The sequence below is a fragment of the Sorex araneus genome, chromosome 1 (genome assembly GCF_027595985.1).
Source record: "Sorex araneus isolate mSorAra2 chromosome 1, mSorAra2.pri, whole genome shotgun sequence".
Lineage (NCBI taxonomy): Eukaryota > Metazoa > Chordata > Mammalia > Eulipotyphla > Soricidae > Sorex > Sorex araneus.
The window spans coordinates 292,424,385-292,437,170 of record NC_073302.1 but is presented as its reverse complement, the minus strand read 5'-3'; the positions used below and the strand labels follow the sequence as shown (position 1 = coordinate 292,437,170).

Below are 12,786 nucleotides of genomic sequence, written 5' to 3'. Positions count from 1 at the left end.
GCTGGGTTCCGAGGCTTTCTACCCTCACGGCCTCTGACGCCCGCCAGGCGACAGGACGTCAGGGACAGCAGGAAGGCACTCGGAGGGGCTTCCCCCCACACTGTGCTTGCTCCTCCTCGGGAAGGAGGACTGAGAACGCGGCAGCTGAGTAGGGCCAGGGGGAGAGGCAGGCAGAGCAGAGCGTGGCAAGCAGAGGGGACGTTCTTGCCAAGGTGGGAGGCTGAGCATCTGTGCGTCCCAGGGAGCACTGGAGGTCCTGGGCTCCAGCCTAGAGGGCGGGAGAAGGTGAGAGGCAGAGTCGCCTTGGCGGGTGCTGTCCTGTGTTCTCACCTCCCAGGGGAGAAGCCAAGGTCTTCCATTCACCTTCCCCACCCCTGCCCCATTTCTCCAGGAGGAGCCCTTGTCCCCTGCATACCTCGGGGACCCAGAATCCCTGCAAAGCGTGAGGGCAGAACCAGTATTTTTGTTTGATGAACTGGGTAGATAGAATAAAGAAAAGATGCTAGTGGTACAGCCTTCCAAATCTAAGAAGGGCGGCAGGGAAAACGGAAATAGATACTGTCTGTGATTTAATGAAATTCTCTGTAGTTACAGGAAAAGGTGTCCCATGTTTCAATTTTTTTTTTTTTTGCTTTTTGGGTCACACCCAGCGATGCTCAGGGGTTACTCCTGGCTCTGCACTCAGGAATTGCTCCTGGCAGTGCTTGGGGGACCATATGGGATGCCGGGGATCGAACCCGGGTCGGCTGCGTGCAAGGCAGACGCCCCACCCGCTGTGCTATCGCTCCAGCCCCCCATGTTTCAATTTTAATAGTTCAAATTAAGCACAAATATAGCAGTCAGAATTTTTAAGTGTTTTCAAATATACCTTCCAACTACGGAAATTTGTTATCTTACATCTTCTTCTCCTTGCTTCAACCTAAAAATATATTGTTATTTATTCTGACTTCTACTAGAGTTTGAACATGAAAGAAGTTTGAGGTGCAGCAAGTCCAGCTTTTCACAAAAGCACTTTGCGTAAAGAAAATGGACGGGAAAGAAAGTTTAGCATCAGATCTGAGAATGAAACTTGTTTTTTTCCAACCAACTTTATTTTAGAAGACTGTCTCACTAGAATCCATACAGTTTCTTTCTGCTGTAAAATATATTTAACTGACCACCCCAAAGATTGTTGGGAAACTCCCAGAGAATATGCTTAAACCTTTGCACTTGAAAAAAACATAAAACAGAATCCTAAGTATAAATTTCAGAGTGGAAATTCTGCACAAGGTAGAATTTTGTTTGTTTGTTTGGGGGGGGGGCAGGGACCACACAGGGCCCTGTGCTCAGGGATTACTCCTAGTGGGCTTGGGGGACCCTATGGGGTGGCAGGGGTCGAACCCGGGTTGGCCACATGCAAGGCAAATGCCCTCTCCTCTCTACTATCACTCTGGCCTCACAAGGTAGAACCATTCCTGCTCGTCAGCCCTGAGCCTCAGGTCATGCTTTTGTATTCTTCCCCTCTACCTAGTAGTGGAAAATACAGACATGCAAAAGACACCTAAAGGTGTGCCCCATGGTTTCAGAAAATATGGCTTAAGAAAATAAATTACACGCGTGCGTGTGCATGCACACACACACACACGCACATGCTCACACACAGACACAGTGTCACTTCTTATGTTTTTTTTAATTAATTTATTTTTTATTGAATCACCACGTGGAAAGTTACGAAGCTTTCAGCCTTAAGTCTCAGTTACACAATGCTCAAACACCCATCCCTTCACCAGTCCACCACCAAGAACCACAGTAAACCTCCCCTCCTCCACCCCACCCCCCCGCATTGTCACTTCTTATGAAGGCTAAATTTTGACAGATGAGCTAGCCAGGAAAGGTGGTCATATGCACTTCCAATTTGGTGGCGTTTCCAAATCCTACTTCAGAAAGGCTCCATTCTTCCTCACGTGCAGGATACGTCCTGAGAATCAGGAAGCAACATGGACAGAGGTCCCAGGCCACTTCTTGGCATCTAGCCCCAAGGCCCAAAAGCGTCCATCTGAAAATCATTGTTTTTTATTGCGTAGTTGTCAAAATCTTTCAACTAATTCAAACAGACTCTTGGAGACTGCTGGGGACATAACTGAGAGGGTAAAGAATTTGGCTCAGAGCGCTGGAGCACAGGCCTGACAAGGCGAAGGCCCTGTTCCATCACGCACGCCCCAGAGCCCCCTGGCACAGCAAGGTGAGGTGCTGGTGCCCCCCAGCACCACTGGTGAGGGATCAAAAATAAAAAGTTAAATAGCATCTATTTAATAATAGTCTAAGGGCACTATTTAATAAAAACATTAGTGAAGGGGAAAGGAATACATACTAAAGTCTTCTCTTGATGACAACACACACACAGAGACACATGGACGCACACATAGACACACAGACAGATGCACACACGCACACCCACATACCCACACACACACACACATACACACACACCCCAAATGCTAGCTAAGGCATCCAAAAGATTGAAAGGCTACAAGATCCACGTAACCCACTTTCCTGGGCAAAACAACCCCTACCCCAGCGTGGGAAAGATCTCAAGGCCCGAATTCTTGTGACATTCTGCTTTCTGAATTGCAGGGCAAACCCTCGGAACTTTAATTTTGACAACGTAGGCAACGCTATGCTGGCCCTGTTTGAAGTTCTGTCCTTGAAAGGCTGGGTGGAAGTGAGAGATGTTATTATTCATCGTGTGGGACCGGTGAGCAGGAACACGCAACCCTCTGAACGTTGCCACAGCTGCTCTCATTGGCTTTGATGAATAACCCTGTTTTTCATTTTTACAGATGCACGGGATCTATATTCATGTTTTTGTATTCCTGGGCTGCATGATCGGACTGACCCTTTTTGTTGGAGTCGTCATTGCTAATTTCAATGAAAACAAGGTAGGAATTCTTGGCTTGAATATTGCGTAGTTTTTTACCCCCCTTTGCTAGCTTTTCACTTGAGTTCTCTAATGTGCCCAGTGTAAACAATCTCTCTATTTTACGAGCTACCTCCTTGCTGCCTTGAGGCCACATTGTTTAAGAACCCAGTTCTCTTGGGATATTTCCCCACGGGATAACAATGCCATTAATTCTTCAACCACAGAGAGACGCATCTCTTTTGCTGAGATTAGAAAGGGTGTTCTGCAAGTTATGAAAATGCAGCTGCTGAAATGGAGACACTGGCTGCAGGTAGAATCATTGTCACAGAATGTAAATTGGAGCCCTCTTCGTAACTCAGTAGGTGAACTTCAAATTTTGGTGGCGTGGGGAATATGGTAGCACTGTAGCACTGTTGTGCCATTGTTTATGGATTTGCTCGAGTGGGCACCAGTAACGTCTCCATTGTGAGACTCTGGTTACTGTTTTGGGTATATTGAATACCAAATATTCAAGGAGTATGGTAGAAAGTTTTTTTTTTAATTTTTATTAGTGAATCACCATGGGATGCAGTTACAAACTTATTAACTTTCATGTTTGTGTTTAGTCTATATCCCTCCACCAGTACCCATTCTTCTCCACCAATGGTCCCAGTATCCCTCCCACAAACCCCACCCCAACCCCCACCACCCCATCCCGCTTCTGTGGCAGGGCACTCCCTTTTCTCTCTCTCCTGTTGGATGTTGTAGTTTGAAATAGAGTTATTGAGTGGCCATTATGTTCGGTCTATAGTTTACTTTTGGTACACAGCTTTCAACCCAAGTGGGTCCTCCCAACATTCTCTACTAGGTGTTCCCTTCTCTGTCTCTGCTGCCTTTTTCCCCAGCATGTGAGGCCAGTTTCCAAGCTGTGGAGCAGACCTCCTGGTTCTTATCTCTACTACTCTTGGGTGTTAGTGTCCCATTCTGCTACTTTATAATCCACATATGAGTGCAAACTTTCTATGTCTGTCTCTTTCTTTCTTTTTTTTAAAATTTTTATTAAATCACCATGTGGAAAGTTACAAAGTTCTCAGGTTTATATGTCAGTTATACAATATTCAAACACCCATCCCTTCACCAGTGCCCATATTCCACCACCAGAAACCCCAGTATACCCCCCGCCCCCACCTCCTACCCCCTACTGTATAACTAATGAATTTCACTTCATTTTTTCTTTACCTTGATTACATTCCATAATTCAACACAAAACTCACTATAGTTGTTGGAGTTTCCAACCAAGAGAGACAGACCTACTACATTTGATAATTAGTTTTTCATTGCTGGAAATGAAGAGATATGTGGCCCCACTGCTACAAGTACATAACTCTCTCTCTTTTTTTTTCCTTTTTCCTTTTCCCTTTTTTTTTTTTCTTTTTCCCCCTCATCCCCCTTCCTGCGCCTCATAGTATGGTGTACGCCACGCCGCGTCGGCCAGCGTGGGGCTTTTGCTTAGTTCACAGTCCAGAGGTGGCTGCTACATTAAAACCTTCAATATTTCAACAAAAACTTACTGTTATTATTTGGAGTTTCCCCCCCAAGTCAGACCTGTTCAAATGGAACCGTTTCACATTGCTGACAATTATAAATGTTAAGTCGCGCGGACGCTGCTGCGTCCGCGTGGTTTTGGATTTCTGTATAAAGTCCAGGGAAAATTCTGCCAGAAATTACATAGTCCAGCTCACGGTCCCAGTGCATTGCTGTAAGAAGTCTCTGAATTCAAAGTCTTTAGGCGCAGAGTGTCCGATTCTCGCTCAGCGGCTCCGGATTTATCTGGGCCGAGGACGTGCCGGTTACGCCCCCTTCCCATGAGTTCCTGGGAGCCCCAAAAGTAAAAACCGAATACCTGTGGGTTTGGAGTCACAGAAGATGGCGCCTGCCACGTGGGTGCCACCAGCCCGCCGCTTTCCGTGCAGGAAGACAGGGTGGGGAGGAAAAAAAATCCACCCCCGGCAGCACAGAGTTGTAGCCCAGTTCGGTGTCCCAGTGCATCGCTATCGGATGCTGCGCTGGATGCCCGAATGTGTTACATCTTTGGAATCAAAGTCTTTAGGCGCAGAGGGTCCGATTCATGCTCAGCGGCTCCGGATTTATCTGGGCCGAGGGCGTGTGTCTCTTTCTTTCTGACTCATTTCACTCAACATGATACTTTCCATGTTGATCCATTTATATGCAAATTTTATGACTTCATCTTTTCTAACAGCTGCATAGTATTCCATTGTGTAGATGTACCAAAGTTTCTTTAACCAGTCATCTGTTTTGGGCACTCGGGTTTTTTTCCAGATTTTGGCTACTGTAAACAGTGCTGCAATGAACATAGAAATGCAGATGTCATTTCTACTATACCTTTTTGCCTCTCCGGGATATATTCCCCGGAGTGGTATTACTGGGTCAAATGGGAGCTCAATTTCTAATTTTTTGAGAATTGTCCATATTGTTTTCCAAAAGGGCTGAACCAGTTGGCATTCCTACCAGCAGTGAAGGAGAATCTCTTTCTCCCCACATCTGCGCCAACACTGGTTGCTTTTGTTTTTTTGGATGTGAACCAGTCTCTGTGGTGTGAGATGATATCTCATTGTTGTTTTGATCTGCATCTCCCTGATGATTAGTGATGTAGAGCATTTTCTCATGTGCCTCTCAGCCATTCAGATTTCTTCTTTGGGAAAGTTTCTGTTCATTTTATCACCCCATTTTTTGATCGGGTTGGCAGTTTTCTTCTTGTGGAGTTCAACCAGTGCCTTGTGTATCCTTGATATCAACCCTTATGGGATAGTTATTGGGGAGTATTGTAGAAAGTTTTAAATCAAAACTTATATAAGGTAAAACAAAGATTGTTCTCATTTTCTATCCAAACTTTGCAGACTTTATGAACTCGGGGAGTGTGTTGAGTTTGTAATGGCTCTTTGTATCACTGTCAGAGCTCACCATTAGAAACCAGAAGTTATCTCTCACAGAGGGTATCAGAGCAAGTACATGCTGTCGTTCTTCTGAACTTGGTTGTGACATGCCTCAAATGGAAGGGGATCCATCTTTTGGATTCATAAATAATTGAGATGCAGGCAATTTTTGAGCATTTATAAGATGCTCAAAATTTTGCATGTACTGCTAGTAGTTTACACAACTCCGGGATGCATGATTGAAATAAAAGTACCTCATGAAGGTGAAGTAACTTTCCTGGAAGTTATAAAGAGTAGAAAACAGTGCCAGAGTTTAGAAATGGTGCCTAGCCCTGCCCAGGTGATGAATTTTCTCATTGAGAAGTCTAACAATATCCTGCTGCAGGGAATGAGGCTCCAAGGACCCTAGAGAGTCTTGTTCTTATAATTCAGAGTAAGGACAGACTTGCATGTCTTCACATCAGAGCCTTTGGTCTGGGGACACACCCCCTGGTACTGTAGTACTCACTGTTCCCGGGCTCAATGTGTGTGTGTGGTACCAGTTAGTTATTGGCCAGTTTTGAGGTGCGTCTGATGAGAATAGTATTTTTTTCAGACTTTCAAAGGGTGATATTTGTAGCACACACCCCCACTTTGAACCCCAACTTTACACCCATCTATAGATTCTGATATTTTAGTGTAAAAAAATTAGAGATCATATTGCCTGGGTCCCCTCTTTTAACACATTCATAGAAAAGTCTCTTGAAGCCCCACCGGGTGCTCAATTTAACATGGAGCTCTGTGGGTGCTCCGAGCCGTGCAAACAGAGAGGACCTGGGAATTGCAGAGAAGGAGAAGAAACGAATCCGTCAGTTAACAGATTCTAGGAGCTGCTTGCTCTGAGCAGTCTCACAACATGGAGATCATTCAGGAATGAGGGATAAAGGCGTAATTAGTCACCGCTCCTGGTCTGGAGGTCGATGATGTAGGCAGAGCCCTAAAGGCATCTACAGCCCAGGCTCTGCTTCTGTGCCTGGGAAATGGGTGCTGAGGAGTGGGTGCTGAGAAAGGGAGGGAGAAGGGAAGGAGAATGACAGCCTGTCACCAGACTCCAGAGACTCCAAGTTACGTGACTTTTTCACAAGAGATGGTTTCTCCAAGAGGGTTCCAGGTGATTGAGCCATGCTAGCCATACTCAACAAGCCATGCACATTTTTCAGGTTTTTAGACTTTCATGCAGCAGATTTCTTTGAGCCCTCGCTTGATATCAGGTGCTGCTCTGCTCTTGACTGTGGGAAAAAAAAACACTAGACATGGGGCCAGAGTGGTAGCATAGCTTGAAGGGTGTTTGCCTTGCACACGGCCGGCCGACCAGGGTTTAATCCCCAGCATCCCATATGGTCCCCCAAGCACTGCCAGGAGTAATTCCTGAGTGCATGAGCCAGGAGTGACCCCTGAGCATCGCTGGGTGTGACCCAAAGAGCAATAAATATATATATATATAAATAAAAATTAAAATTAAAAAGGCTATACAAATAAAGATTCCTGCCCTTTTGGTTTCACATTCACTGGTCACACCCATGAGTATAGTAATATGTTGGTACTTTCCCAGATCCACTGGCAGTAATGAGATATAAGACATATAGATACATGTGTGCGTCAATGTATGTGTATGAAATAGAGTAAGCTTAGGTGTTAATGTTTTTGCAGTTCAAAATGACATGAAATTATGTCTTCCTTGGAAAATGAAATCTATGTGCTAGAAAGATAGTACAGTAGGTAGGGTGTTTGCCCTGAATCTTTTTTTTTTAATGTTTATTTATTTATTTAGGCTTTTTTGGATGACACCCGGCAATGCTCTGGGGATTTTCCTGGCTCTGCGCTCAGGAATCACTCCTGGCATTGCTCTGGGGATTATATGGGATGACAGGGAATTGAACCCAGGTCAGCCACATACAGCTCTGGCCCCTTGCCTTGAATCTTTGCAAGTTTCTAAAATGTCTTATTCTACATAACAAAGGAATGACATACATGTCCATAGCATCCAGAGAATACATTTTTCATTCTACGAAACATCAAAATGTAACCAAATACAAAAATGGGCAGACTTATCAACAGGTAATACATGAAAAAGACAGAGGAATCATCATTTATACATATAGAAAAAGGTTCAACTCCTTCATATTAAAACCAAATTAGACATATTTCACACCCATCAAATTGGCCAAATTAAAATTACAAAGTGAAAAGGCAGCTCAGATAGAGAAGGGAACACCATGTAAAATGTGGATGGAGGCCACTCTCGGGAAGGGTGATGCGTGCTGAAAGTAGACTAGGGACTGAACACAATGGCCACTCAACACCCCTATTGCAAACCACAACACCCAACTGGAGAGAGAGAGAACAAAAGAGAATACCCTGCCACAGAGGCAGGGTGGGGTGGGGGGAGATGGGATTGGGGGGTGGGAGGGATACTGGGTTTATTGGTGGTAGAGAATGGGCACTGGTGGAGGGATGGGTTCTTGAACATTGTATGAGGGAAACACGAGCATGAAAATGTATAAATCTATAACTGTACCCTCATAGTGATTCACTAATTAAAAAATAAATAAATTTTTAAAAATAAATTAAGTAAAATATATATATTAAAATATATGTTTAATTTTAAAAAACTACAAAGTCAAGCATTAGCAAGAATATAAGGAAATAGGAACACTGCTGCATTGCGGTCAGTAAGCCTTTTTGGTTTCTTCCTTTTGGGAGAGTAATTTAAGCAATTGCCAGTAAATATAAAATACATAAACTCCAGCCCCCCCACCCCCCACCAGCCATTACTCTCCAGAGCTTTACTGCTGAGAACCACGAGTAGATATTTACCATGAGATGACAGTGTATGTTTATTGCAGCAGTGTTTATAGACCAGACACCTAAAATTATAACTTCTAATGTTTGTGCAGCAGAAAACTGTAACAAATAAAACTAGGTAGATCAAGTTGCACAGAAAAACATAGTTTAGTGAAGGTAAAAGCAAACTGCATAAATAAATACTGGACATTAGCTATATGAAATGTTAAATTCAAAATAAATACATCCCTATGTTCTTGTGCCTCCATAATTAGAAAAGTTAGAAAGTATAATAAGTCTAAGGCCGTTAGGCCTGGGGAAAGAATGGAAGGGTCTTGGGAGTAGGGGTGGAGGTTTGTCCCAAGCTCATTATTCTTCAGTCTTGACAATCTAATCATTATGTCATAAAATGGGCTGGAGCAATAGCACAGCGGGTAGGGCATTTGCTTTGCATGCAGCCGACCCGGGTTTGATTCCTCCGCCCCTCTCAAAGAGCCCAGCAAGCTACCAAAAGTATCTTGCCCCCACGGCAGAGCCTGGCAAGCTCCCCGTGGCATATTCTATAGCCAAAAACAGTAACAACAAGTCTCACAATGGAGACGTTACTGGTGCCCACTCGAGCATCGATGAGCAATGGGATGACAGAGATGACAGTGACAGTGACAGTGATGTCATAAGATGCAGTGTACATTTACCTGCCACTTCATTAAGTACTTTACTGTATTGTACAGGACAAAGCTGATCATTCAGCCAGCGACTGCTCACATGGGACTTCATGCCCCAATTCTGTGGCTTCTGCATACCACTTAACACTAGCTTTGACGCTACACACACCAGGATGATTCTTCCAAAAGGCAAAGTCAGTACTTGTCAAGCAGAAGTGTTTAGCAGGCTGCCACCCGGCCGCGGCGCCCCCTCTGAGAGCACACTAACCTCAACGCTTTTTGAAAATGTCATCTCAGAGGAGCCTTTCCAAGACTTCCCCACACCCAGACATCCTGCGTCCCCAGACCTTGCGGAAGGCTGCTGAACCCCCTACGAATGCCAGACTCGTCCTTTCTTCCATTCTATTTGGGGGTGGGGAGGGGGCTGGAGGGTTCTGCTCTCAAGGACTAGTCTGGAGACTGGAATGCTAACAAATCCTGACCGAATCTGTTCCCCCACCGTGACCTGTGTAGCCTGTCTCTGTGTTCGACCCCCAACGCCATCCTGTTTGTGTCACTGCCCCGGCTGCTGGGTGTGGAGCCCGGGACAAAAGCCGCTTCTGCTTTCTCTTATTCAGGGCACAGCTCTGCTGACTGTGGATCAGAGAAGATGGGAAGATCTGAAGAGCAGACTGAAGATCGCGCAGCCTCTTCATCTCCCACCTCGACCGGGTATCAAAGATGCTCTGATTCCATTCATGTGGGGCACTCGTGTTCAGGAGGCCCCAGGAGTCTACGATTTCAATTAAAATAATAATCGCAAGCATAGAGGCAGTTGTGCATACGTGAATGTAGACACAGGCTCCCAACTACAGATCTCTCCGTAGGCTATTAAAATCCCCCACCCCAAGACTGTGGTTCGTTGCTCCCAGGATAAGCCTTCATGAAACAATAAATTTTTTAAGAAAATATATTTGTGCTCGCTCTTTAGCCAGATGAGTGAAATGCATCAGGCCAACAGAAATTGAATGATGCGGTTCCCCTTCCAATATGGATGGCGTCACGCACCGTCGTCTTAAATATTCACAGCCAGCCATTCCTATATAAAAAAAACGCTTCACAAGAGATTTAACTGCGTGGGGGCAGGGGGCTGTAATGGGTCACACTAGAGAAAACGGGAGACAAGATGGTAAATCTGATTTACGTCTAAAAGACCTTGCCTGGACCTCCTCTCTCTTTCCAGATAACGATGGTTTTCGAGCTAAGATGTACGACATCACCCAGCACCCGTTCTTTAAGAGGACGATCGCCCTGCTTGTCCTGGCCCAGTCCGTTTTGCTCTCCGTTAAGGTACTTTATTGCACGCAGGCCTCGGGAGACGGCTGTTTGAGTCATCCCAGGAGGATGACTCGAAACATCTCATTGGTGGTTTCACATACAAAAATTAAAATTCATCATCATGGGGTCTGCTGGGGGAGGGGAGACGAGGAAGGAGTGTGTGACCAGCGTGTGTGTTGCCTTTTGCAGTGGGATGTGGAGGACCCAGTGACGGTTCCTTTGGCGACGATGTCGGTGGTCTTCACCTTCATCTTTGTTCTAGAGGTACAGTACCGAGCCCCTTGGCTCTGCAGACATGGGACATTACAATTTATTTCATTTTATTCTTTTTTTATATTAAGAAATTACATCCAGTAATGCCCAAAGCTTACTCCTGGCATGTAGATCAGGGATGACACTTGATGAGCACTGCACAGTGCTCAGGGGACCATATTTGGTGCCAGAGATTGATCCCAGTTAGCCCCATCTAAGGCAAGTGCCCTACCCACTATATTATCTTTCCTGCCAACAGTGCTTTCTTTTTGCTTTGTTTTGTTTGGGGACCTATCCGGCAGTGCTCAGGGCTTACTCCAGGCTCTGTGCACTTACTCCTGATTGGCATGGAGGACCATTTGGGGTACCAGGGATTAAATCCAGGTCAAAAGTGTGCAAGACAAGTGCCCTACACACTGTAATATTGCTCCAGTCCAACAGTGCACACTTTAAAGCAAAGTATTCTTCCCCCTTGGATGGCATTTTAAGCCCATCAGGTTTTGTGGTGGGGTAATAAGGGGAGAAGAGCTTTTGTGATATTTCATTTTTAGACAGTTTTTCTTAATCTGATAAAAGACTTAATGATATATTTTAGGGCTGGAGCAATAGCATAGCGGGTAGGGCATTCGTCTTGCATGAAGTCGACCCGGGTTCAATTCCTCCGCCCCTCTCGGAGAGCCCAGCAAGCTACCAAGAGTATCCCACCCGCATGACAGAGTCTGGCAAGCTACCCGTGGGATATTCAATATGCCAAAAACAGTAACAACAAGTCTCACAATGGAGACATTACTGGTGCCCGCTTGAGCAAATTGATGAGCAATGGGATGACAGTGACAGTGACAATGACAGTGACAGTGATATGTTTTGAATTTTTCTAACTTCAAGAATTACTAACTGCTGCCAATTATTGAATGACAGTGTTGACTTTCCTAGTTATGTGAGACCTGATATCTACAGAAAGCTGCACCAATCAGTATAATTCAGGGACTCAAGTTGCAAGGTGGTGGTGGCAGGCACAGTTTTGGTAGCCCAAACACATTCTGAAATATGGCCCATAAAAAATTCCTTTGTAGTACATTCATCTTAGCAATACAACCTTAGCCTTATTTCAGTCTGTTCCAGTTGTTTCCAAAATCTTTTACTTGAGAAAGAAAATTGACCTGCATCATAATTAACCTAAAGCAAGAGGAAAAGCAAGTGATAAATAGAAATTTGTGATCTGGACAGGCTTGAAGGAAAAGTAGGCAGGCAGGTGGAGAATAAGTAGATGGATAGATAGGTCAACTGATTGATAGGTAGATCGATAAATGCAACGTCTTTCTCGTCTTGGTTTATTTATCTTTAAAAACACTAGTTGTACTGAAAAACTGGGATTACCAAAGGTGGACCACAGGCTGGGGTAGAGGAGGGGGAAGCCTAGTGATATAAGGACAACGTAGAGGGTCTTGGACACTTTTGGTGTCAGTGATGCAGAAACTTTTCTACTAAATGTATAGCATCAACACTACTCGAAGGTGGCACGACCACAACAAAAAAGTAAGTTTAGAAAATGTCCCTGTGACCAGTGCATTGAGGTCTGAGCTGAACACTGGAGCCTCTTTATTCTTCATTGTTTTCCTCCAGGTTACAATGAAAATCATAGCAATGTCGCCGGCGGGCTTCTGGCAAAGCAGACGGAACCGGTATGATCTGCTGGTGACATCCCTGGGCATCGTCTGGGTGGTGCTGCACTTTGCCCTCCTGGTAGGCACATCGTTCTCTTTTGTTTTAGTTGACCATTTCGATTCAGGTAGCCTTGTTGCCGGTCCCACCTCGTGCCCTAGCGGCCCAGGGTCATGTGACAGATTCATTCCCCTCGAGTCCTAGAGCACATGAGTCAGAAGAACCTTAAAGATGT

General features: G+C 45.0%; 1 protein-coding gene across 2 annotated transcripts in view; it reads left to right on the top strand.

The window, feature by feature from the left end:
- NALCN (sodium leak channel, non-selective) overlaps nucleotides 1-12,786 on the top strand; it is a 330,676-nt gene that overhangs the window by 292,009 nt on the left and 25,881 nt on the right. For both annotated transcript variants that reach the window (XM_055136147.1, XM_055135485.1), the window contains 6 exons: nucleotides 2,614-2,734; nucleotides 2,820-2,918; nucleotides 9,938-10,031; nucleotides 10,543-10,649; nucleotides 10,827-10,901; nucleotides 12,513-12,632. In XM_055136147.1, the coding sequence (XP_054992122.1) occupies nucleotides 2,614-2,734; nucleotides 2,820-2,918; nucleotides 9,938-10,031; nucleotides 10,543-10,649; nucleotides 10,827-10,901; nucleotides 12,513-12,632 (616 nt within the window). The remainder of the gene's footprint in view (nucleotides 1-2,613; nucleotides 2,735-2,819; nucleotides 2,919-9,937; nucleotides 10,032-10,542; nucleotides 10,650-10,826; nucleotides 10,902-12,512; nucleotides 12,633-12,786) is intronic.